The 23,859-nt window shown below is 36.7% G+C and overlaps 2 protein-coding genes across 11 annotated transcripts in view; one reads left to right on the forward strand and one right to left on the reverse strand.

Annotated features, from left to right (window-relative positions):
- DPY19L3 (dpy-19 like C-mannosyltransferase 3) overlaps window positions 1-13,922 on the forward strand; it is a 26,094-nt gene extending 12,172 nt beyond the window's left edge. For 4 of the 6 annotated variants that reach the window (XM_085551106.1, XM_032446977.2, XM_032446976.2 and 1 more), the window contains 9 exons: window positions 317-390; window positions 541-699; window positions 1,058-1,174; window positions 1,531-1,642; window positions 2,179-2,235; window positions 4,393-4,475; window positions 8,860-8,992; window positions 9,700-9,858; window positions 10,499-13,922. In XM_085551106.1, coding sequence (XP_085407232.1) covers window positions 317-390; window positions 541-699; window positions 1,058-1,174; window positions 1,531-1,642; window positions 2,179-2,235; window positions 4,393-4,475; window positions 8,860-8,992; window positions 9,700-9,858; window positions 10,499-10,660 — 1,056 coding nt within the window. In that variant the 3' untranslated portion in view covers window positions 10,661-13,922. The remainder of the gene's footprint in view (window positions 1-316; window positions 391-540; window positions 700-1,057; window positions 1,175-1,530; window positions 1,643-2,178; window positions 2,236-4,392; window positions 4,476-8,859; window positions 8,993-9,699; window positions 9,859-10,498) is intronic. The other 2 variants (XM_085551105.1, XR_014947538.1) reach the window with 2 other exon arrangements.
- A 1,401-nt stretch (window positions 13,923-15,323) lies between these two features.
- Window positions 15,324-23,859, reverse strand: part of LOC107319315 (neural-cadherin-like) — a 41,359-nt gene continuing 32,823 nt past the window's right edge. For 4 of the 5 annotated variants that reach the window (XM_015874041.3, XM_085551091.1, XM_085551092.1 and 1 more), the window contains 8 exons: window positions 23,672-23,795; window positions 23,106-23,286; window positions 22,343-22,509; window positions 21,301-21,565; window positions 20,606-20,786; window positions 19,581-19,825; window positions 17,242-17,396; window positions 15,324-16,631 (listed from right to left, as the gene is read on the reverse strand). In XM_015874041.3, the coding sequence (XP_015729527.3) occupies window positions 16,218-16,631; window positions 17,242-17,396; window positions 19,581-19,825; window positions 20,606-20,786; window positions 21,301-21,565; window positions 22,343-22,509; window positions 23,106-23,286; window positions 23,672-23,795 (1,732 nt within the window). In that variant the 3' untranslated portion in view covers window positions 15,324-16,217. Of the gene's footprint in view, window positions 16,632-17,241; window positions 17,397-19,580; window positions 19,826-20,605; window positions 20,787-21,300; window positions 21,566-22,342; window positions 22,510-23,105; window positions 23,287-23,671; window positions 23,796-23,859 lie in introns of those variants that run through there. The other variant, XM_085551090.1, reaches the window with a different exon arrangement.

Below are 23,859 nucleotides of genomic sequence, written 5' to 3' on the forward strand. Positions count from 1 at the left end.
CATCACAATAAGATGTAATAAGTCACTGAAGTAAAAAAAAAAAAAGTATAGCTAAAGCTATACTTATCATTGGTAATATTTATCTGTAAACAAGAAAAAAATAGTATACATTAAAATGTAAATAATTTGCTCTTGGGGCCACAGCACTGCATTACAAAATGAGTGCATATTTGATTGCAAAACATCCTATCTTTGTAAGACTGTGTTTATTCATAGTTTAATTTAAAAGGTTAAGAAAACTTATTTACTATGTTAAGTTTAATTTTTTATATACTTACAATATGATTGCTCTTTTATTTTTTCCCCCTCTCCTTAGAAAATTCTTAATCTTGAGTCAGATGAACATATATTCAAATTCCTCAAAGCAAAATTTGGATTTGGAGCAACAAGGTATGATTTAACTGCAATCCTACTTTATGTTGTTCAACTTCAACAGCTGCACCACTGTGGCTTTATGATTGCTTGAGAAAAAAAACAAAACTGATTCTTTATTTCACATTATGACATACATGATGATGAGTATTATTCTTTTTTCTTTAGAGATTTCGATGCTAGCCTCTATCTTTGTGAAGAAGCTTTTGGTTTATTGCCATTAAATACTTTTTCAAGACTCTCTGATACATTACTTTTTTATGTCTACATATTCGTTCTCTTCCCCATGACAGTAACAGCTGTCATTGTTGCTCTTCGGAACCTCAGGTAAAATACATTTCAAAAATAATTCAGTTTGTTATGTTTTGTCACTCTGGCTTTAGTTTTTAGTCATTGTTGTTTTGGTTATTTTAATCAGTTTTATCTTCAGCAGACATGGGAACTGACTGCATTAGACCAAGAAGTTCAAACATGAGTTTCTGTAAACAATTATAGTTTAGAAATAATCACTTCTAGAGCAGCATATGTGAAAATAAATACTTAATGCTGTATCAAGCTGGTGCTAGAAGGCTTAATTACATCAACTGTAATATAAGGCTATGGACTCATAACAGCAATCTTGCCCTTTAACTTCAGAAGGATTAGATGCTTTTGTTAACACTTATTGCTTGTTGTGCTTAATCAGCTGTTCAAATCAAGCCCTCGAAAAAATGGAAGAATGCACAATATCACTGAAGCCTGATGCTGCTTACAACTTAATTCACACCGTTCTTTTTGGATGTCTGGCTTTAAGCACAATGAGGTACTTTCTAATTATTAATCTACTAAATGTTTTTGTTGACAACACGTTTTAATGAAAGCGTGAAAAATGCTAACCATAAACTGATAGGGCCATGAACCTTCTTTCTCTCCCAGATCTATAATTCCTTCTTGGCTGAAGCCCAATTTCCCCAAGTCCTGACAAAAATATTGTTTGGAATTTTGGGAGCAGATACGTTCTCAAGAGCACACAGCAAAGAGTTGTGTTTATTTTTCATTAAATTATTGTAGAGTCATGAAAGTCCAAGAAAACTGTTCAGAATTTCTCTGACATAAATTCCCTTATCAATACGGCCTGGCAAAAAGTGAAAAGACAAAAACTTTTCTGTGTTATTTCAGAATGAAGTACCTCTGGACATCCCACATGTGTGTATTTGCATCTTTTGGCCTGTGTAGTACCGAAGTGTGGCGACTTATCTTGAAATGTGTTCGTCTCTACACATCACAGCGGGTTAGCACGATGCTTACTGCATTTCATAAAGCTAGTTTTTTTGCTACACCAGTCAAGACTCAGAACTTTAAAAATCAAATGAATTTTGTTTGTCCTTTCAAACAAATTTTTTCAGAAGCATTTTTATTTATTTAGTTAAGTATATTTTCTAGTGTTTTATATACTGAACAATTCCATTTTAATACTCTAGATGGCAATATTGATATAGCTATGAAAAATATTGACAGTGTTACATCTTAGCCACCATACTAAGAAATCATCAACAGTCCAAAAAGAACTTTACAATCTATTAAAGTAAAAAACACAGTATTTTTATAGAAAGCGGATTCAATTTATAGTTAAAAATCCACCATTTTATCATGGGTGTTCAATAAGGGTTTCACTTTAAAACAAAATCAAAATAGGATCATGACCATAAAATTCAAAATGTGTAAATTCCAGTTGATAAGTGTGTCAGAACAATATGTTAACAATTAATTAATCACATAAACATATATTGTAAGAATAACCTTTTGTGTGTGTGTGTTTTTTCTTAGACACAAGTGATTAAATACTTGATACCAATAATTACATTACTATACATTTTATACAAGGTAAGTATTTTTCACTCAATGTTTTGGCATTTTTTTTAGTTGAATGGAGTTTTCTAAAAAGATGTTTATGCATAACTGCATAGAAATTTATTGCTAAACTGTCAAAATCATGATAGACCTACTTAACATGTAAATACAATTTCATATGCACAAAAATATAGGAAGGGTAACTTGGACTCATTTGATCTAAAGTAGTTGTTCATAGAAAAAATTGGTTTGTCTAATTATACATTTAAGTTACCAAATATTATTTATATGCATAGCTTTATGGAAATGTGAGCTGTCTGTTCTGATTTTACCTAAGTTATATAAGAAATGCAGATTACATGCAGATTGTTCAACTGCACACTGATTTACTATAAGAGCAGAAATAATCAAAACATTCACAGCAAAATATACTGCACTGCCTCATCTGATACATTTTAAAATACAGAATACAAAAAGCATAAATAATGGGCTAAAATTATAATGTGTACAAGTTTATTAGTCTGTCACAGCGGGGAGAGCTATATCATTAAACTAAGGGGCATGCATTACTTTTTCCCTGCATTTGCCAAGAGGAAAAAAAAAAATCAGAAGGTACTTTGTTGGAGAACTAAATTCTGCAACAGTTTGTGGAGTTACACTGATATATTCTACAAGTGGTCAACTTGGACTTTCTTTTTTCATTTGGAAGCTACTTGGGGAAGTCATTTACCTTTTCTACCATCTAAGAAAATGATTGAAATAATGCCATTTGTTTTGATACGGGTGATGCTATGAGCATAACAATCTAATTGATGGTCTAATGTGACAGATCAGATAGGAATGCATTTTTTCTCATTCTTTATGAGCTGATAGAAAGTTCCTGAATCCCATCAGATTCAATTCTGAAATCAACAGAAATCACTGATTTTCATATGCTTTAGATCAGTCAAGTCTCTTTTTTTTTTTTTTTTTTCCCCTAGATATAGGACATAAATTTTACTGACATTAAAAATGCCACCATTCAAAGTGCTCAGTGGGAATAATGAAATTCATCAGCCTGGTATTTTTTCTTGGGCTTTCAGAAGTCAGTTCTTATCAATGCAGCTACAGTAGGAGTGGATATCTATGTATGTCTTCTTTGCAAAGCAGTAGGAGTTGGTGAGCTATCAGGAAGACAAGCTGACAAACAGAGAAAACTTGTCACCAGATTCCCCTTCAATGACTGGAATAAAAATTTCTTACAGAGGAAGTTCCAGAACTAACTAGTTCTTGAACTAGTAGTGAATACAAATTGGCATTCTATAGCCTGTTTTGGATACATTTGTCAGAACCACCGTGCTTTAGTGCTGTTCCTCAAAATAGGAGCATTATGGGATTATTAGCCTAATCCTAAATAAGCTAATGAAAGCCTCTTTTGAGGTTTGAGGTTACTAGGGTTCCAAATACATCACTTTATCATTACTTTATTCAGATGCAGATACAGCTAAAATGTTGGCTGTTCAGATCTCATGAAGTCTTGAGACCTACAAAACATCTGTATTTCTATTTAAACGTGTTTTCTTCATTAGTACAGTACAAACAACTTCTTTCAGATAAACTGAAAGTGTTATTTCTGTGAATTCTTTAGCTGTCCCAACATTCAGTAGATCTCTCAGTGTCATCAGATTTTCAGTACATCACAGAGCAGGTTTGCAAGATAATCTATAGAACTGAAACAGAGTCAATATCCTCCAGTCAGAAAGAATTCTAGGCAAGTGGTGTTCCAAGCTCCCCAAAACATTTGGCTTCCTGGGGTGATTCAGCAGCGAAGAGAATAATTTGTCTTCCCTCATTTCACAACTGGTTAATTGACTTATTAATCTCATGGGAGATCTTCTGAAGAGCAGAAATACAGCGTTACAATACTACAATACACAACCAAATCAATGATTGCTGCCATAACCGTCTACTAGATGTTAAATACGATCCTCTGGTCATCTAGCAGAAGCTGCAGATCTGTAACTCCCAAATTTTACATTATAATGACAGTCACATATCTTTCCTAAGAAGAGTAGAGCTTGAGATTTGTAATCAATGAGCTGGACAAGACTGATTACCAACTGAGAGGAATTAATATCTATTTCAGCATCCAGAATTTGTTTTGTATTGTTTTGTTTCATTCTGTCTTCAGTTTGTTTCTTTTAATTGCAGTTCTGGCCAGGAATAATGGATGAACTGTTAGAGCTCAGAGAATTCTATGACCCAGACACTGTGGAGCTGATGAACTGGATTAAGTAAGAGGATTTTTTCTCTATTTAAGTTAAATGCTATTTATGTAAATCTAATGTTCTTAGTTATAGTCCTCTGTTCTGTTTATCACAGGTTATCAGTGAACTCTGGTGACCCATGGAGATAGTTACGGATGAATGGGGTATCTAGAGGTTACCATATTAATGGCTGCAGAGAAGAGCTTTATGCAGTCCCTCACAGCCTGCTCTTCTCTGGTTCAGTACCATGCTATTGCATTGCATGCATGTCTGGGAACCAGTTGACTCCATTTGCTCCCATAAACACATGTTTTTCCCAGCTGAAGGAGGTCAATTTGGAAGCATCAAGTTTCTTCCATCATGTAATGTCTACCTCTTTACATTAGTAGTTCTTCACATTCAAAAACTTTCCTTTTGGATTTAACTCCCTGCTTTATAATTTTAAAAAACTGGGATTAAAGTTGTACAGCTGGAAAATCTGTACCCCACAGTCTGTTTCTTGAACTTACTAGAATTAGTCCCAGCATATGCTCCAAACTGTAAACAAATTATTTGTATTTGACAAGGATAAAAATAGGTGGAACATCTCTTTTAGAAGTGTGAGAATTATTTCAAACCCACCTCATCACATCTGCTTTCTCACAGAGCATAGGAAAGTGGGTGTTTTAGTCATGGGAACAGTTTGGAGCACAACATATAGGAGATCCTGAGAAGAAATGCCAAAAAGGATGTTCTCTGGAGTACTGTGAATTTAAGAGATGCATTCTATTAACATACAGCTCATCACTAAAGTCTTTCAGGTTAAGCTTTGAAGACTGATATTTCTAGAATTTGCATTTATTTGGAGCATTTAATTATATACATTATTAGCATAGATGTTTTAGCAACATCTTTAGCAAAGATGTTTTTCAAAGCCAGTTTTTTTGTTTTGTTTTAAACAGCAGAGAATATTCTGGAAAGTCCATTTGATTTTACTACATAGAATACTGACCTATCTGAAGTATTTCCTTGGAGCCTTCTGTTGTTTTTATATGCAGTGAACTTGAGTGAAGCTACTCACCCAGTCCATTTTGCCATAGTAGTATATTTATTGCGCTCCATAACATTGTATTTCTTTAATCTATAATAAGAAGTAACTTAGAAGTGGAATGTATTACAAACTTTCACTGACTTATTTTGAAAGCAGGCCATGTTTTTTCCATCATTTAGAATATTTGCAGGCATTCAGTTAATACAAGACAAATATTTATGGTAAGTTTCTTAAAGTAGGGGTTATTCTCTAAGTTTCATTGTGTTAAAAAAAAAAAGAAAAAAAAGAAAAAAAAAGATGTATTTTATGATCTAGAGCTTGATAATTCTGCTACAGTTAATGATCTGTCAAGATTGGTGTCAGAAACACATCATTCATTACTAAAATTCAGCATAAGGAGCTCTAATTTGTCATGTGTAGCAATGAACTAACTGTGTTGCAGACTCTGCACAATAAGAAAATCCTTCTATCAGCTTAGATCAAAATGCACATTAACTTGTCCAAATATACAGCCTGAATCATAGCAAACTATTAGTCTGTCCACAACAAAGTGTCTGCAGATGAATCATTAACTCCCCCTTACTAACACTACCATAGCATTTTCAAGAGATAAACAATATTTTAAATATATAAACCATATAAACTATAGATGGTATCAGATTTCATCTACTCTACAGCACAATTTTTGACATACCCAAGTGTTAGGAAAGGAAATAATCTCTGTTCTATCAGGTTTTCTAGCTTTCAAAGCTGTCTACAGAGTTAACTTCAGTGGACATTCAATAGGAATAGCTATTTTCTTTCTAATAATAAAACCTCTAATTGCAACATTTGCCATTTCAGCAGGACTTCCCTAAAACAAAGCTGCAATAATTCTTTGGCAGCTTAGTAAGAGAAAGAATTACTACCACTTTTAGGATCTGCGCAAGTTAAGCACAGACCCTGTAATTCCGGTAAAGAAGCCTCATTTTTTAATGTTAAGTATTTACATAATTCTCTAAATTCTCAAATTTAGGCAAAGGAAAGCTTCGCACGTTTTACTATAGTGCTTAGTTTACCCATCAGTTCAGCTGTAATTAACTTGTTGAAAGCTTAGAGCTTCAAAAATAAATTAGATTATTTGTTCAAAATGCCATCGGGTCTGCTTGGAATGACATTTAAATTATATAATGTAAATCAGTTTGACCTGTAAGTCCTTGTCATTATTTAGTGACATTTCGTACAGAATACATTGTTTGCAGGTTGGGCAGTACGGTATGGAGCTTGGCGGAAAGCTATAAAAACAAATTATCCTTTCATTTTATACATCATTTGCTCAGACATTTGTAAAAATTGCTTCATTTTTCTATAATAGAGAAGTGTCATTCTGTGCTTTGAAGCACATTAGCTGCCTTGGATACAGACCACAGCAGTTAGTGTCTGATTCAGGTAGTGTTAAGGAAGGATGCTCGCATGAAATGTAGAAATTATCCTGTACCTGACGAATATTAGTTAATTGTCACATCTCCCTCTAGTGGTTGTTCCAGAACATTAAAGCTCAGTAGCAGCTATAATCTAAAGCTCTAGAAGAACAGGGAAGGTAGACATTGCAGGAAGGTCACACTGGTAGGAGCACATGCTGGCTTAAATAACGCTTGGTAAATAAAGTAGTTTTTCACCCCATCTAAGTAAAAGCAATTACCCTTTCAGAAGAGAGGGCTAATTGAAACCTGCACCTTCTACATTTTAGACAAGCAGTGTTACTAGTATATTATAGAAAAAGGACATTTGCCATTTGTTCTAGACTTCTTCAAATCCTGAACAGAAATAGACTTCTCACACTAAAACTCTTGTTACACAAACATGAACGCTGACATAAAGTTACTTTGAGAGAGTCGTTTTCCACTTAGGGTCTAAGCTTCATTAAGCCTCTGTTTGAACCTTGTCCATGTTGTTTCCAGCTTAGTCTGAAGAACTTTGCTGTCCTGCAGATGCAAGGATGAACCCTCACTGACAGCCTGTCATGACCATTACATTTATATTATATTCAATTCTAAGACTAATTTATTTCTTATAGTGAAACATTTACATATAGTGATAAAGGCTGTGAATGTTTTAAGTAAAACAAATTTTTAAAAGAGATCAAATATTTTCAGAATTTAAAATGAAACTGCTTTTTTAAAAATTGCTGAAAAACATGTTGAGAAAGTTAAACTGACATATTAAAATACTACCTCTGTCCTTCCCAGATGAGATTAGCAGTGCAGTATTTTCTTAGGAGGGTTTTATAATTATTAATTCATTTCTAAGCATAATGTCTTGAAAGGAAATAGTAAAAGTTAACACTTGTATCTCAGTATTTTCAAGCCTGTCATTGAGCTTAAATATGACTGAATTTGTAGATGCAACTTCAAAAGGTTCCCTAAAGTGCACCCCAAAGCAACACATTTGTTTGAGTATCATACGTACCATGTGTGTACGTATATGAATTTTAGGCATCTGTTCACGTTTCCTCAATTTAATTTTACTTGGCTTAATGCACACTTCTTTCTGCTGATTTAATGTTTTGGTAGAAAATCCCTTAGTTATTTGCCCACTGAGTGATGGAAGCCAGCTAAGCACTTGGCATACTACAACCACTTATCAGCCTCTACTTACAGCAGCCTCTCCTGTCATGCATGTTTATACAATCTTTTTTGTCTCTTGTCTCTTTTCATATATTTTAAATTCTAAACATGTTGGGGGAAGCATGGATAAGAAATCTTTGGGGATTGTGTGCAGGGTACTTAAACAATCCTGAAATGCCAAGGACTTATTTAGTTAACAATTCCAGACAATGGCTATGGTTTTCAGTTGAGATCACAAAATCAATAGTAGTATTTCAGCCTGCTATCTTCCCCCATGTTACATACCTCCCAGCAATGTTCATGCTTTCTGCAACTAGAGACACTTCTTTCATAATTTGTCTCCCACAGCTGCCCAAATAGGAAGATCAGTACATCTGACTGAATAAAATTTCCATTCCAAGTAAATACCAAAACAGTAATAAATTTATGCATTCAAATAATCCATTTTATGTAGAATAACTTACATCAGACACAAAATGTAAGTCACAGTAAGTTTCCTGAAGTATTTAGTTAGGATATGGAAATCTGCAGAAATTGAATGTTTATATGAACCCAAGAAAACTATGAAATATGAAGTGCACTTTGAGGAGTGCATCATTAAAGGGAATATTGGAATTTAAATCCTCATATATGAAAACACAGTTACTTGATCAGTTTGCTCCCTGAATAGTGGAGAGAGAAATATTTTTTCAGTCTTTTTTTCTGTCTGAACTGTGACAAGTGATGCAAAAATGCCCCCACAGAGACATCCTCAGACTTATCGACGTTTCTTTAGGTCAAATACTCCAAACACAGCAGTGTTTGCTGGAAGCATGCAGCTATTAGCTGGAGTCAAACTTTGCACTGGACGGACATTAACTAACCATCCCCATTATGAGGATAAGCATCTGAGAGAGAGAACAAAACAGGTAAGAGTATTTCAACTGCTTAAGCTAATGTTTATCCATATCACTGGCTTCATTCAGGAAAACTCTTCCTATCTCTAATGGCATACTGCAAGCATCATCGTGTGCTGTACTTGTTGCTCTAACTTATTGTGAGGTACAGTTCCTAGGTTTTATCTCATTCGCAAAGCTCAGTGCTTGGAGTATCTGGTGTATGTCTAAATAACTGAACTAGATGCCCAAGCTCATTCTGAGTGAACTGCGTTGAGTGTTGTTGGTATTAATTGAACCTGCTGACCAGTTGGGCTGGTAAACTCCCATAGAGCACTTCCTGATTTGCTCAGCAATCCCTTCAGTTCCAGACATAACATTTTATACAAAAACTACCATGAGAAGCTCTACAAAGATGGAAAAATTGTTCTGAAAGTTTTACAGGCATCTACCAGAACCTTTCTGAAAAGGGTTGAAATATGTTTCAGTCAGCAGCAGTACTGTTATCACAGCATCCATGATGTAAGTATGAATGTAATATAAGAAACTAAGTGGTAAATGAATACAAGTGGGGTTATGGTTTATTGTGGGTATGTTGGGTTGTTTGGTTTTGTTTTTCTAATTTCTAATTCAGATCACACGGGTCTCATTTCTTCATGTTCAAGATAACAGAATCATGAAAGAGCACACAAATACATGATCGTGCACGTATCTTACAAATTAATTTTCTTCTTTTATAGATTTATCAGATCTATGCCAAGAGGTCTCCTGAAGATGTTTACAGAATATTGCGCTCCTTCAGCACAGACTATGTGATCCTAGAAGACAGCATTTGTTATGAAAGACGACACAGTAGAGGCTGTCGGTTGCGTGACCTTCTAGATATAGCGAATGGTCATGTAAGTATCACACAGATTTATAAAGAAAATATGTTTGGCTCAGCTTCTTGTTCTGTTATGACCTGGAGTAGCTTCAACCACACACACTTCATCATGAGTGTGGGAAGTAAAATCTGATGGAGCTTATGGACATGCTCAAAATTGCCATATTAAATCCTCCTTGCAAGTATTTACAACTATAAATACAAACCCTCCTTGCAACAAGTAGTTGATGAAATTCAGCCTGCACAAAATAAGCAATAGCTTCCTGCTGAGCTTCAGGTTAGCAATACACAAACCGTGCTCTCTTTCACAGAGTAAATCAAATCACAGCTTTGGTTCCCTTGGGGAAGGTAGACAATTGTATTACTCCATTGTGTTAGGGGAATTTTTAGGCTTTTCTAGAACTGACCTGGAGCCACAGCAGATGATGTTGCCCACAGCAGGTATTTACCACTGACAAGTAAACCTTTTATGCATAGTAGAGGCAATGGTACAGCAAATCTTACTCTTACTTGTTCATTAGAGTTTGTTAACAACTCTGTTTGTCCAACCACCTCAACGTGTTGTCACATTATTGTTTTTAGTTTCTTGTTATTTCTTGTAACTGAACTGGCTAAAGCTATTTCATCATATTTTGATCTGTTCAATTTCATTACAGATCATGGACGGTTTGGGAGAAAACGAACCTGATTTGAAGCCTTCGTTGTATCCTCGTTTCTGTGAGGAAATTAAAAAAAATCTGCCTTCTTATACTGCACACTTCACCAGAGTGTTTCAGAACAAAACGTTCCATGTTTACAAACTTGCTAAGCATAAATAACATTTCCAACAACGGCTTCAAGTTCAGTATTTTAATGCTAGGACCCACATAAGAAAATGCAGAAATTTACAAACATTTTACGTTTGTAAGACATTTTACATGGATGGTTTCTTGCTTAATTACTGCAATTCTTTTTTTATTTGTTTGGGTTTTTCTTAAAGACAGTTTTTAGTTTTGATAATCTTTTTGATGTTGCCAAGATTTTCATAGATTCATAAAGAAATGCTAGTTGGGACCATTTTGATTATCAAATCTGACCTGCTGAATATGTAGGATGTAACTGTTTTCCAGCTGTAACCAGTTTAAAGACACACAAAACAAGCAGCATGAATGACCACTGCAGCCTATGCAGATCCGCTCAGTGCTGTGCATTTTTACTACAAAATGATAAAAATCCAACAAAAGCAGGTCATGCTATTCCATACGGAACATGTATTATCTGTGTGAATCTTTAAAAAGAAAAATAGGGTTTAATCTTACAGATCTGATCTGTTCTGCCAGGTCTTGTATGCTCTTTCAGTGCCTCTCTTTTGAATTCATTGGGAATGTATGTGGGTATGAGTTTGGAAGTTTGTGAGTGTGACTGCAGAAACCATTGCCCTGCATTTTTAGCGAGACTGAAACACACTGTTTTATAATGTTAAGCATTTAATGATGGAGTGTCGTATTTCTGATGAAAATTAAGGTCAGAGCATGCCTGATACACATTGCATGTACCCCTGTAAAATATCCCTTAGAATGCTCAGGACAAACAAAGAACAAATTTCTCAGCATGGACTCTTGTGTTATTTTCTCTATTTGCTCTCTGAACTACAGGGGATCTATTTCCACCCCCCACACACATGAATTCCAGAAGCAGGGTACCAAAATTGAACAGTGCCAACTTCACATAAAAAAGAAGACAAACCTAAAATTGACAGGAACTTTCAGTATTGGAGCTTTGCTTTACTTTATTCCAGATGCAAAGCTGTTAATTTTGTCACAGAAATCCCCGTATCCATGCCCTCTAGGCTGAGACAGACTACAGTTAGCTAAAATACATTTGGCAGATGAAGTGAAGGCAGTCCTCGATCCTGAGATTTTGCCATTTGTTTGTTGCCTTTGTTATTTGTTTTTTTTCCAGGCTAGAACTTCGCAGATTGTACTGACTTTTTAAATGCTATGTAGATGACGTATCACTTTGACTGTGTTTTAGCACTGCTTTTGGTTTTATATTGAAATTAGAGATTAAATCTAATTGGAAGTCTAACAGTACTCTCCAACTTTAATTAGATATCCACTAGGATCATTTATTTCTTACGAAAAACAGAATTGTAATAATCAAGTGCCTCTAGGCCAACATTGAATTAACATTTGAACACCTATAAGAGTATTTGTGGCCTGTGCAAATAACTCTGTTATAATAATTACTACTGCAATTAATTTCTAATGATGGGAAACTTAAAGTGCTACTGATAGCAAACTCCACACTTAATTTAATCAAGATGTGTAATGAGATTAGCTTTCACAACTGAGTTGTGTTCCAATTCCAAATGATTTAAATGTTTTCCCTTTTCAGTTGTACCTTCAGTTGAAGGTAAATTACTGCGGAGACGGAGATAGTTCTGTCACATGCTCAAACAATTTTATATTCAGTAAATACTCATTAAACAATGTTGAACATCTCTCTGTACTTCCACGCTAACACAAAAAGAAAGCGTACTTTAATCAGACTGTATTTAAATCAAACATTGACAGTGGCTGGGTTGTTAAACCGAGCAACTGAAACTCCTGAATAATTTCTGTTCTGTATCCCTTAATGAGGTTGGAGACCACTGCAGTTTAACATAATACAATAATAAAACATTTTAATCAGTATTAAAACTTTAATTAGGCCTGTAATGATGCATGCCTGTTCTTGCAGAAAGCATGGGTCAGTGAATTCCTCAGTGAGTGCCTTACAGTAATTGAAAACAAGCACATGTAAGGTAAAGTATATCCAGACTGAACCGTCTTACTTTAAAAATGTGGTTGTATCTTTCTTTAAAGGTGCAGTAACTTTCTTCTGATTGAAATGAGAGATTTGAAGCTCCTGAGGCACCCCAAGATTCTCACTATTTGTTGGTAACATCTAAAACTATTCCAGACCGTAACAATAATTATTCTTAAATAGATTCTTTTTCTTCACAAGCACAGCCTCTCATTTTGCTAAAGGAGAAATTCAACCTCTTTGTACAAACTACAAAATGTTTTTTTAAAAAAATAGAAAAACCAAAAGCCAGGCATGCAAACCATGACTCTCCTGGTGCAGAACTACCACAGTAACACAATGTCTGCTCCTAATCCAGATGCCCCCTTAAATTAGGGCACAGAAATTTGAAGCATTAGACAGATACAAAGCACTTCTTAACATTCTGCATTGAGCAGAATTTGTGGTACTTTCAAGTAACACCAACAGTTTCTGTACTTGAAACATGTAAGATAAGATGGAAGCACATGCTTAAATGACTACATAGTAAAACAGCTAGAAAACCATTCTTACAACAGCAACATAGAAAATGCCAAGGAACAAAAGGACTCACCAGTTCCAAGGAAAGGCCCTCAGAAGCAGCAAGCAGCTGTTCTCCTGCTTGACTTTAAAAGCTTGCCAGCACTGAGGTATGCTGGGGAGGCTGGTGGCCAAGGCACAGGTGGTACAAAGGGCTACATTCTGTGTTCCTGGAGGCTGGGTGTAAGTACTGAAGACCTCCAGGAGGTGTTTGTCTGGCTGATTTCCTCTGCTTCCTGAGTCTTATGACAAAAAACTGCATTTAAATATGCAATTTTATTTTATTTCAGTCTATTCTATAATAACTTCATCTGTTCCTGAACCACATTATTCTGATGCACCTTATTTCCACGTGGCTGTTGTGGCATCACTGTTTCATCGTATTAAATACGATGCACACCCAAGAATGCAACGCACTCACAAAAATCATACAAATAATGACCATGTGAACGACACCATGGTGATTTCTTGTCTGTGTTAGCTATTGTTAGGAAGGAACACTAAGCTGTGCACTCTAAGAGGAATGGTAGGCATCAAATGACCTATTTGAGATCATAGAGACAAAAGGTTATCACGTAGTCAAGGTGTTTTTAGAGGAGAAAAGCCTTTGAGGTCTGTAAGTAATTCTCATTTTGTGTTTCAAAGGTCTGTTGGTGTGATCTAATATATAGTTATTTTATATGTTGTTGTAAAGGGATGTATGTACTAAATAAATTGTGTAATTGGAAACTCAAATATTTTGGTTTTTATGTTGGGATGGACTAAGAAAGTTTCTGTTAGGAAAACTTCTGTTTTATTTCAGGCTGTATTAAGGGAAAGAAAGAATTTTTCAGTAGTTTCTACTTTCCTCAGGTGTCTTCACACATACAGTAATGATCTTAGAATGAGTCATTTCTGTAAGTAAGAAGCTCAGCTTGCTCCTCCTTTCCTAACCCTGCTTCTCTTACAGCTGTGGTTTCTTCTAAGTGTGCCAGCCAGTAGGTCAGACCTAAGGACAATCAGCTTTCATATGGCTTGGCTCCGTGTTACATACTTGGAATGTTATGTTAAAAGGGGAAAAACACAAAGATTAATACAGTTGGCAGGCAGACAGATTAAATACTAATATCCACACGATTATTTAAATTTCAGACCTTTACAAATATTTTATACTAAATAAAATGTTCTTAGTACATGTTAAATTCTGTAAAGAATGTGGAAGAAGATTAATAGAAGTACCAGATTACTGAAAATCCAACTACCCAGGGACACAGTGATGTTTATTTAAATTCTTTTTCTCCCCCCCATTCATTGCAAAGCTTCCTGTTGGCAGACCAGCTGTCCCTTGTTCTGGAAAGATGTTTGTGCTGTGCTGTGATAAGGGTTTTTGTACAGGAACTGAAATTCTTGTGTCTTGTATATGCGGAACAAGTGCTTTCACAAACTGCACAGTAATTAAAAGAGCAAATGCAAATTAAGACATAGATTAATTGAACTAATTAGTAATCTCTAGAAACAAGGAAAGTGTGTTTTTAATAGAGCGTGACAGCTGTAAATGTGTATGTGATGAGATTCTATATACATAAGTTCATGTCGCATTTGAAATGTTTTTTTCTGACCTTTTTGTTTTATTCTGTAAAAGCCTTTGTCAAAATGCAGATAAACTGAGTGTTTATTTATTATTTGTTTGCTTACAAATCAGTCCCATAGCTGGAATTGGGATAGAAGTAGTAGAGTAGCAACTTCAGTTTCTACTTCAGTTTGGCTTCCAAACTGCCTCTTTGGGAATGGAAATGAGAGACTTCTCAACCTGAGCAAATCTACAGCTCTGTCTGAGCAACCCAGCTGCCCATGTGGCTCAAAGTGACCAAGCTACAAAGTTCTGGTCTGGCTTGTTTTTACTCCCACCCAGTAACCATTTAAGTACTTTATAGAAGTCTAAGAGCTTCTCCAGGACTGAGCTCACCTTATCACTGTACCCTGTAGTCAGATCATTTGGGCGCTTTCTTGGGAAGGTGAGCTGCTTCCCTCAGCTCCTTCTCAGCCAGAACAGGGTCCATGAACGTGTCTGTGGAAGTGGTTGATCAAAGCTGAGTAAGGAACAACTAACAGGAGTCCAAAGTTCAGTCAATCTTAAACATGTGCAAGGAAGAGACATCACATTCAGAAGGCTTATTTATTATTTAAATGTTGCTTTAGATATACATGACACTTCACAGACAAATAAAGACATTGCTTGCCCCAAAGAGCTTACAAGCTAAATTAAATTAAAAGCAACCAAAATGGCAGTATATCCATGGCTGTGGCAAGAACACAAGATGTGCAGACGCAATTAATGATGTTTGAGGAAGGGATCTTTTTTTGGGGTTGTTTTTTTCTTTTTCTTTTTTTGCATGTTTTCTGTTTGCTCCAATTTTCATTCACTGTTTATGTCTGTTCTGGCAATGAACTATAGAATCTGACATACCCACCTTGTGAGCATTAGAAGATACATTAGCCAGTGTTTCTTTACAGGTATCAGGGAAACAATACTAATATAACTTATGTACCATCTGTGAATCAAAATTAGCAGGGATGGGTAAAAATAGCCTTTACTTTTTCCAGAAAAGATGCCATGTTATATGAAATGTGTAACTGTTGGTTGAAATTGTGTCACAGACATGTGCAAGAATAAGATTCCGCATGAACATTTATCATTTGAAAATGTGCAAATTAATCTAGCCTATAAAATAGAAACAAAAGCCAGACCTCCCCAAACAAGCTACTGATGCAACTGTAAGCAAAAATGAAAACATTCAATGGTTTAAGCAGCTCACTGATTTATGCTTTTTTCCTTTAGTTTTTATACCCCAAATTAAATGTTCTGAATGTCCCAGGATAAGCTCCTACTATTAAATATTTTGTTCAAGTGCAAATTGTTGTCCATTAATGGGAAAGTTGTTTTAAAAATAAAAGGAGGAAGGGCAATGGTACATGATAATTGAAAGTAAGTAGCAAGAACATGAAAAGCTGTCCTTCACAGTCCCTTCCAGATAATAGTACAGCTGGTATCTACCGATCTTCTGCATCCGTATGTGAGTAGAGTTCACTTAATTTCTCAAACTTTGGTCCCCAGTCTTTAATGTCATCATACACCACAGCCTCATCTGGTTCAGAGGAGCTCAAGGTACTGAGACCACTAGCGACTGAGCCTTCTCCTTCAGTGCAAAACACCTGCAGTGAGTCATGGGGAACAGCCTGGGGACTGTGGTCAGCATCTTGAACAATATCTGACAAGTACTGACCAAAGGCTTTGCTTGTAAAAGGTGTTTGTATAGTCACAGATGTTCTGGTCTGCTCCTGCATGCCTGGAGATGCAGCACTAAAGAAGCTGTTCCATTTTGTTGTTTTCACTTTCTTCTTGTAGAGGGAATAAGCTGGGCTGGTCTGAACAGACACTTGCAGCTCTGCCATGTTGTATGCATCCTGGAGTGAGAAACCATTCACATTACATTAACATTCTCTAGCAGTTCCAACTTTTCATGTTTTAGTGGACAGAAAGAAGAGACAGTCCTGAGGCAGTTTGTTTAGTGTGAACAATACATGAAGGAGTGGCTTGTTAAGTTAACCACCGCCTACAATAAACTTAAGAAAGCCAAAAACCATTGAGCAGCTGAGAAAGGCTGAGGAACACCTGTGCATCCTGCACTGCTACAGTTAGGTTCAAAATCAAGTCTGATTTTCTACTAGAAACCAAATAAGAATGATGGAAATACCCCTGTTTTCAGACTCAGATCTGAGTAAGTTTTCATCACTAAACACACTGAGGATAACAATCAAGTTCAGAAAGGATAGTTCACAAGTAGCTATTTCAAGTTCAAATATCTGATGTCTACTCATCTACTTACAAAACATGAACCCTTATATACAAACCCTTGCAAATAACTGATCTATCAATTGCATTAATGAAACAGCAGAAAAAAAAAAAAAAAGTTAAGGTCCTTAGCTGTAAAGGTTTTCCTTAATAATACACATTTTCATTACCATGGTGTGCTTCAGTCCCCTTTTAACAGTAATGTAACACAACAATCCTTACTTGGTCTTGTTCCCCACCCCCTTCTTCATTGTAGTTGAGGATATTTTCTCTGATGTCCTCCAAATCATCATGATGTGCAGCTGCGCTGTGAACTCCTCTGTCCAGACCTTTGCGATGCTTCCAGAGAGCCCACGAGAAGACAGCGCTGAACAGAACTGTGTAAATGCACAGGAGCAAAAAACAGAATTCAAAATATATACAGAAGTGTTGCAGTGTGACTAAGACATCAGCCACTCTACACAAGGACTATAGAACATGTGTATAATCAGAAACAGTAGGGCTGTAGTTTTGCATTTCTCAACAACTGTTTGATTTCTGCACTCTTCAGTGTACTTACAAGTGAATATGAAAGACAGAAGAAAAAGCCTTTAGAGAGTATTTTAAAACAAAAACAAACCTGTAAAGTACAGCTTTGAAGAGCATAAATAACTAAAGAACTGAATGCCACAGATGGTGCTCAGAGACCTATTTACCACACTGAGTTAAACATTTCAAGAGAAAATGTACAAAGGGGCAGCACATAACAATGAGCTGAAAGTCACAAAAATGAAGCTCAAGACGACAAGAGACAGAAGAGGAAATTATTTTTACACATCCTAATAGGAAAAAAAAGTCATGTTTTGCCTTAATGTCTGTCTGTTTTACCATTTCTCACACTGATAGCTGGAAAACTTCAGTATAAGATACTGAACATAGTATAAATAGAAACTTGTGTGTTACTGTGCTACCAACTTTGTAAAAATAGATGAAAGCTCGTAGTATGCCCTTAAATCATTGGTACCACTAATGAACACAGCAGTGAATTAAACAAACCAGAATATCCTTCATAGTGCAGCTCTGTAACACCATCTATATGAGCTCTGAACTGAGGGCACGCTGGGACCCATTCCCTGCACTGCTGTCTGCCTGCACTCTTCAAGCTGAATCAATGCATTCAGGATGTTTTCTCCCCACTCCAATTCCCAGAAACGTAACACATGATTTTTTACACACAGTAACATTTTGGCAGCTGCTATTTAGCTGAGCTGATGTTGAGATACTCAGGGAGTCTTTTCATGTTCTGCACTTCTTCTGTTTGTGATACTGAACCAAGGTGAAGCCACCCCAGTGTTGCTTTACTTGCAAAATGGTTCCAAATCTGAATTTCAGAGATGCATTCAGATGTCAAAACAGCTTTTCTAATCTACTGGAAATTTACAAACATGTAACAGAATCGCATGTATCACTTTATAACACATTACCACTTCCTGGAAGGTATGTAAGAGAAAGGGCACTTGAAATCTTGACAACAGTGACTTTATTAAGATTCCTCCTAACAAAAGCTGCAGGTATGTGATAGTACCACAGTTAACCACATCTTTCACAACAACACACACAACCTGGTTAAAAACAACTGTTTCTGATGTTTAACTTAGACCTGAAAGACCAGCAGGATTATCATGTACAAGTTGTCATTGATTTCTCAGTGAGGTTCAGTCAAGTCCAGGTAACAAAACACAGTCACAAAAAAACTGCTATGTCACAGGAAAGAGAAAATAAAAAAAGTCCTTTAGCATAATGATCTCAATGACAAGTAACTGAGATTCTAAAAGCTGTGTATCTGCAGCTCATATTTGCATGGCAAACATAGCACACTCAAGAAAAGAGATGTTATTTCCTGTAGCTATAGATAAATTCAAAACAGCCCTCAATAAACTTTCATACTCTTACTACAACTTCTGCATAAGAGTCGTAAAAGCTATGAGCAAATCCTGTGTTCTTACTCAGGCAAATTTTCATGAAACATGAATAAGAAGGGCCAGCATGCATGATCCTTCCTCAGCAACGAGATCCTTCTTTGGCTTTTCTTTCTGAGACCAAATATCAAAGCACAAAAATGGTTCTAAAAGCAACGAGCAGCTGAGAGTTGTGTCAAAACTGGGTAAGATGCAGGAGGACTGCTCTTTCCAGCCAAGTTCATTCCTATCACAAAGTATATTTCTCCTGGACTAAAAATATGTTTAATGATCAGTAGTATTTCAAACAATGCGTGTTTGGTAGCGTTTCTTCCTCATTCTGTTCAATTGCATCTGCTTCTCCTTAGGAATGAAGTGAAAACGTGCAAAAAATAGAACAGCGAAAATTTTCCATAGCTATCAAATGTTATTCAATTAGCAACATATGCACATGAGGATGAGAAATGAATTTGCTGATGGAGCTGTGACCATGGCAAAGAAATGAAGGCAGAGTCAAGTTGTCTTTAGAAAACTTTAGTTCAGCATGAGGATGAGATGATGACTAGGACAAGATGGATAAATGAGATCACCAGAGGTAGTACAGTAAGTAGTTGCCATAACTACCTAACAGTGCCAAAAAGCAAATGCAGATAGCAAACATGGAACTAAAGGTCAGGCCTGTATCCTTGTGAAAGATCGCCAATGTGATTTCACAGTTACGTCCAGTATAGCCGTCAGGGCAGTGGCATTGGAACTTGGTTGGCGATTGCGAGATGCAGGTACCATAGTTACAGGGCCTTTGTGCACATGCAGTGGGGACACACTGTCTACCAGTGGCGTTCTCCACAACCATGTGTCCTGGAGGGCAACTGAAAAAATGAAGGCAAAACAAAACCATTAAACTCTGAGAAAAATAGACATGAAAGAAATTATTTAATACTTAAGAAGAGTCTCTGAGGACTCTGTATAACTGCTGAAGCTGCTGCATGAAGTTACTTGTATTAGAGTAATTACGGGACTGTGGTCTTTTCGAGAGCAGTCATACAATAGCAAGCTCCACAACTTTAAGCTCTTACATACAGGACTTTCAGAACTCAGGTAGTTGCACTGCCTTCTGCAATATCACCCATCTTACAAAAACCTAAACTCAGCCCCAGCTACACACAACTCTTAGCTAAATTATGTGGTGCTTTAATTCAACTTAAAAGGCCTGTAGGAGAACAAAGGTCACAGCTTAAGTGGTGTAGGAGTCAGGTACTAGCAAAAGAAAGCACATCTACAATTGCATGGCATAAGCTCAAGAGAGATCCATGCTAGTACTGCACTCCTCTCTATCTAATATACCCTATTTTGTGGTTTTGGGGGTTTTGAAACATTCTGCACTTTCTCCTATTCTCTAAACACTTCTCAGTTAAGACAGGCAGCCAAAATCATTGCAGAATCAGTGACGACTCTTTTCCATCAGCTAAGGGCAGCACCTGAAAGGAGAGTGTTCCCTGAGTAACCTTATGTCTATGTAGAATTCAGCTGTTCAGTGTTTCCCCATAGTTCAGCCAATTTGATGAGTGACAGTCTTCAAGCTGCATGTTTCTCCAGCAACCACCCTTTCCTACCTGAATGCGAAGGGTGCTTTCATTTCCATTAATTACCTGCATTCATGCATCATCCACAAATCAATACAAATAAATTCCTGGTTACAAGGGTTATTCCTACAAGCCTCTGAAGAACAGCCTTCTGTGACACCTTGGGCACTTAATACTGACACCAGCTCCTTTGTGTGAATGTCCAGTGGGATCCTGTAGTTATTAAATCTGACATCCTTCATACATCCTGAGACAAGACACAAAGAGACTGTTTTAAAGGCCATTCAGCAAGAATGATTTGAAGCAGCTGTAAGCTTTGGCATAATTTATGTTTAACAAAGGACCCCGGCTACTAAAGCTTAAATCTGGGACTGAGTTTATCTAAACTTTTTTATTACTCTCCTCTATTATCTAACAGAATCTGTTAAAGTTTTGATCAAGATTCCACATGTTTTCTACAAAACCCAAGTGCTGCTGCAGACCTGCATCTGTGTTTTCAAAAGAGAATTCCAAATACTGAGGCAATTTTGCAACATCTTTCAATGTGTACCAGTATGCCTCATGTTTGCATCTCAGTTACAGATGCTCAACATACAGTCATGGGAAGAGGTTACCATTTTGACTGAAATCTTGCAGCTAACAGCATGCCCACATACATACTCTGCTGTATCTTCTCCTAGTCAGAACAGATTATGCAGGATCAATAAACCTTCATTTTCGCAGGTTCATGTTCTGAACATCGTAGATCATTAATTCCTTACCTTGAAAACTCTTGTTGAGATCAAATGGGTAGGTGTTTCCTAGGACCAAGCTGCTGGGGTCAATCACAATCTCTTTGTATATTCCCGCTGCTTTCAGAATTTCTCTCTTCCCACCTCCCTCGTGAAGGCGAAGAATAAATTCATTTTCATTTCTGTCCAGTGTGACGTGATGCCACTCACCATTATCAATGTTGTAGGATGGAAGGCTTAGAGAATAATCTCCATCACCCAGATTATACGAGACTGATAAGAATCCCCGAACAACCTTGTGGATAATTAACAAAGCAGTAGGACAGAAAAGAGAAGTCACCACCTTACAGTTTATATTGATCTGTAACTATCACATTACTTGAACTAAAACGTGTACATAGTCATCAATCTTAATTATATATTTCTTTAAATGTAGGGAACATTTACACTGCGCATACTGAAATGACTGCATTACAATGTAAAGTTGCTTCAGGTGCTTCTGAACTAGACAGCCTAAATACTGGCAGCTGTGTATCCACAGTAGTACATAATTAATTCAGAGTAATTTTACCCTGCCTCTCTCAGGCAAACTGATGGGGTTCTTCAACAGCTTGAGAGTCTGGTGCATCACTTCTACAGTGACAACTTAGCTCAAAGACAACTCATTCAGTGGTATGTATAAATGGAGCAGGATGTAACTTTCAGAGGCCCATACCATTAGATCTGCTACAGGCGGCTTTTCATGGCAGGATCTGATCTATGCAGATTCAGACACTCCTGGCCATGGCTGAATAGGACACCAGAGCAGACAGGGCTTTTCTGTATAGCTAACTTCACCTTAAAGGCATTAAATTCCTTTGAAATTCAGTGAGATTTCTAAGTGGATTGTAGGGTCAATGTCTAAACCGAAGGCTGAGATCCTTAAGCATCCGTAAAAAGAACTCCAAAGGTTTTTGTGCTTAGCTTAAGCATTTGAGTTCTATTTCCAACTCTTAGATTAGTTTATCTGGGTTAAGTATAGGCTGGCATCGATTTAACTTTATGCTATTACTGTATTGGATGACCTGCTCACCTGCAGGGTTATGTGTTCATCCTTATTTCGAGACAACATGCTTGTGATGACACTGTCAGGCTGCCGCGTCCTAATCATAGCTTCAAACAGTGTCCTGCGGGCAGGTACACTGATGGGAAGCTGATAGCGAATGTGACTTCCTGGCCCAAATGTATACTCTTTGGCAACTAAAAAGACAGGCATAAAGACCTTTAAACCATTCTGTAGCGAGGAGGATTATTATTATTTTATTATTATTATTTTCATAATAATAGTTGAAAGTAAAATACATTATTGTAGTGCAGAGCATGGGATTCGTAAGACATAACTTGGCTACATTCTTTCATCTAATTCCACAGCTTCCCAGTCACTCTCCTACTTCATCTTCCCCCATAAAGAGGGGGCATCCATCCTGACTTAATCCTCCTAACGTTCCTCTTTACAATGCTCAGGATGACATCAGGAAAACAGAAGCTCTGACCAAGACAAAAGAAGATAATGCAGACAAAACGCAACAACCAATTTTCACAACCTATTCTACAGTTGTCTTTTTGCTGCAGACTTTGGCTCCATGAGGGCTAAATCCATTAAAGAAGGATCCTGTATCAAAGGCACAGATCCCTTAACCCATCACAATCTATTTCAGACATCAACAGAAACAAACTTCAGTCTAGTTGCTTAGTTCTCGTTCTCAGCAATCACTACTTGCAAACATTTTAAGTTTGTATTATGTTTGTAGAGTAAAATGAACCTATTGATAATGTAACAGAGAAGCAGACCTCACCTTTATCGCATCGATAGCCATAGTAGCCAGGCAAGCAATGACAAGCAAACGAGCCCCAATCTCCAAGACACCTGCCATGAATACCACAGGAAGAAGAGCCTATGGCCTCACAGCTCCCATCAGTAAGCACGCAGCCCGGAAAGCTGTTCAGGGACTCTGCAGGAGACTGAAGGTCGTATATCTTCAAAAGAAAATATAAGTAGTATTTACACCTCATTCTTAAATAGAGTTAGCTGTACCATGCCAGTCTGTTCTTCAGTTGTGCTGTTTAAGACACAGTTTGCTTTTTGACGTTGAAATTTTTAAGTGAAGTCCAATATTTCCTAACAAACAAACAACACATCTGGCACAAACACACCATCTGTTTGCAATTATAAAACTCTATCTCAGGGCAGATATTCTAATTACGACAGAAAAATCCAGAATTTTCTTCTATTTTGCACTGATGCAGAAGGATATGTGAGTAGATTACTGGAAGCAGTAATTTCAGATGTAACAGAAATTTACTAAAAATTTAATATTGAAATTTTCTCCTTTGCTAAAGCAAAGCATTATTCTTCTCTTACCTGGCTATCCAAGACAAAATTGCGCACACAACCAGAAAAGTGTTTGTGTAGCAGCTGTGGGTAGGAATATGGCAACGATTCTTTTACACCGCCCAGCTGAAGAACGTGGTTCCCATTCAAATACCTTTTGACATGATACGCATAACAAAAGCAAATGTGAATGTATCTTCAAAGACATTACACAGTAA

Source organism: Coturnix japonica, chromosome 6, assembly GCF_054131305.1.
Source record: "Coturnix japonica strain WE chromosome 6, WE-NBRP24, whole genome shotgun sequence".
In the NCBI taxonomy this organism is placed as follows: Eukaryota; Metazoa; Chordata; class Aves; order Galliformes; family Phasianidae; genus Coturnix; species Coturnix japonica.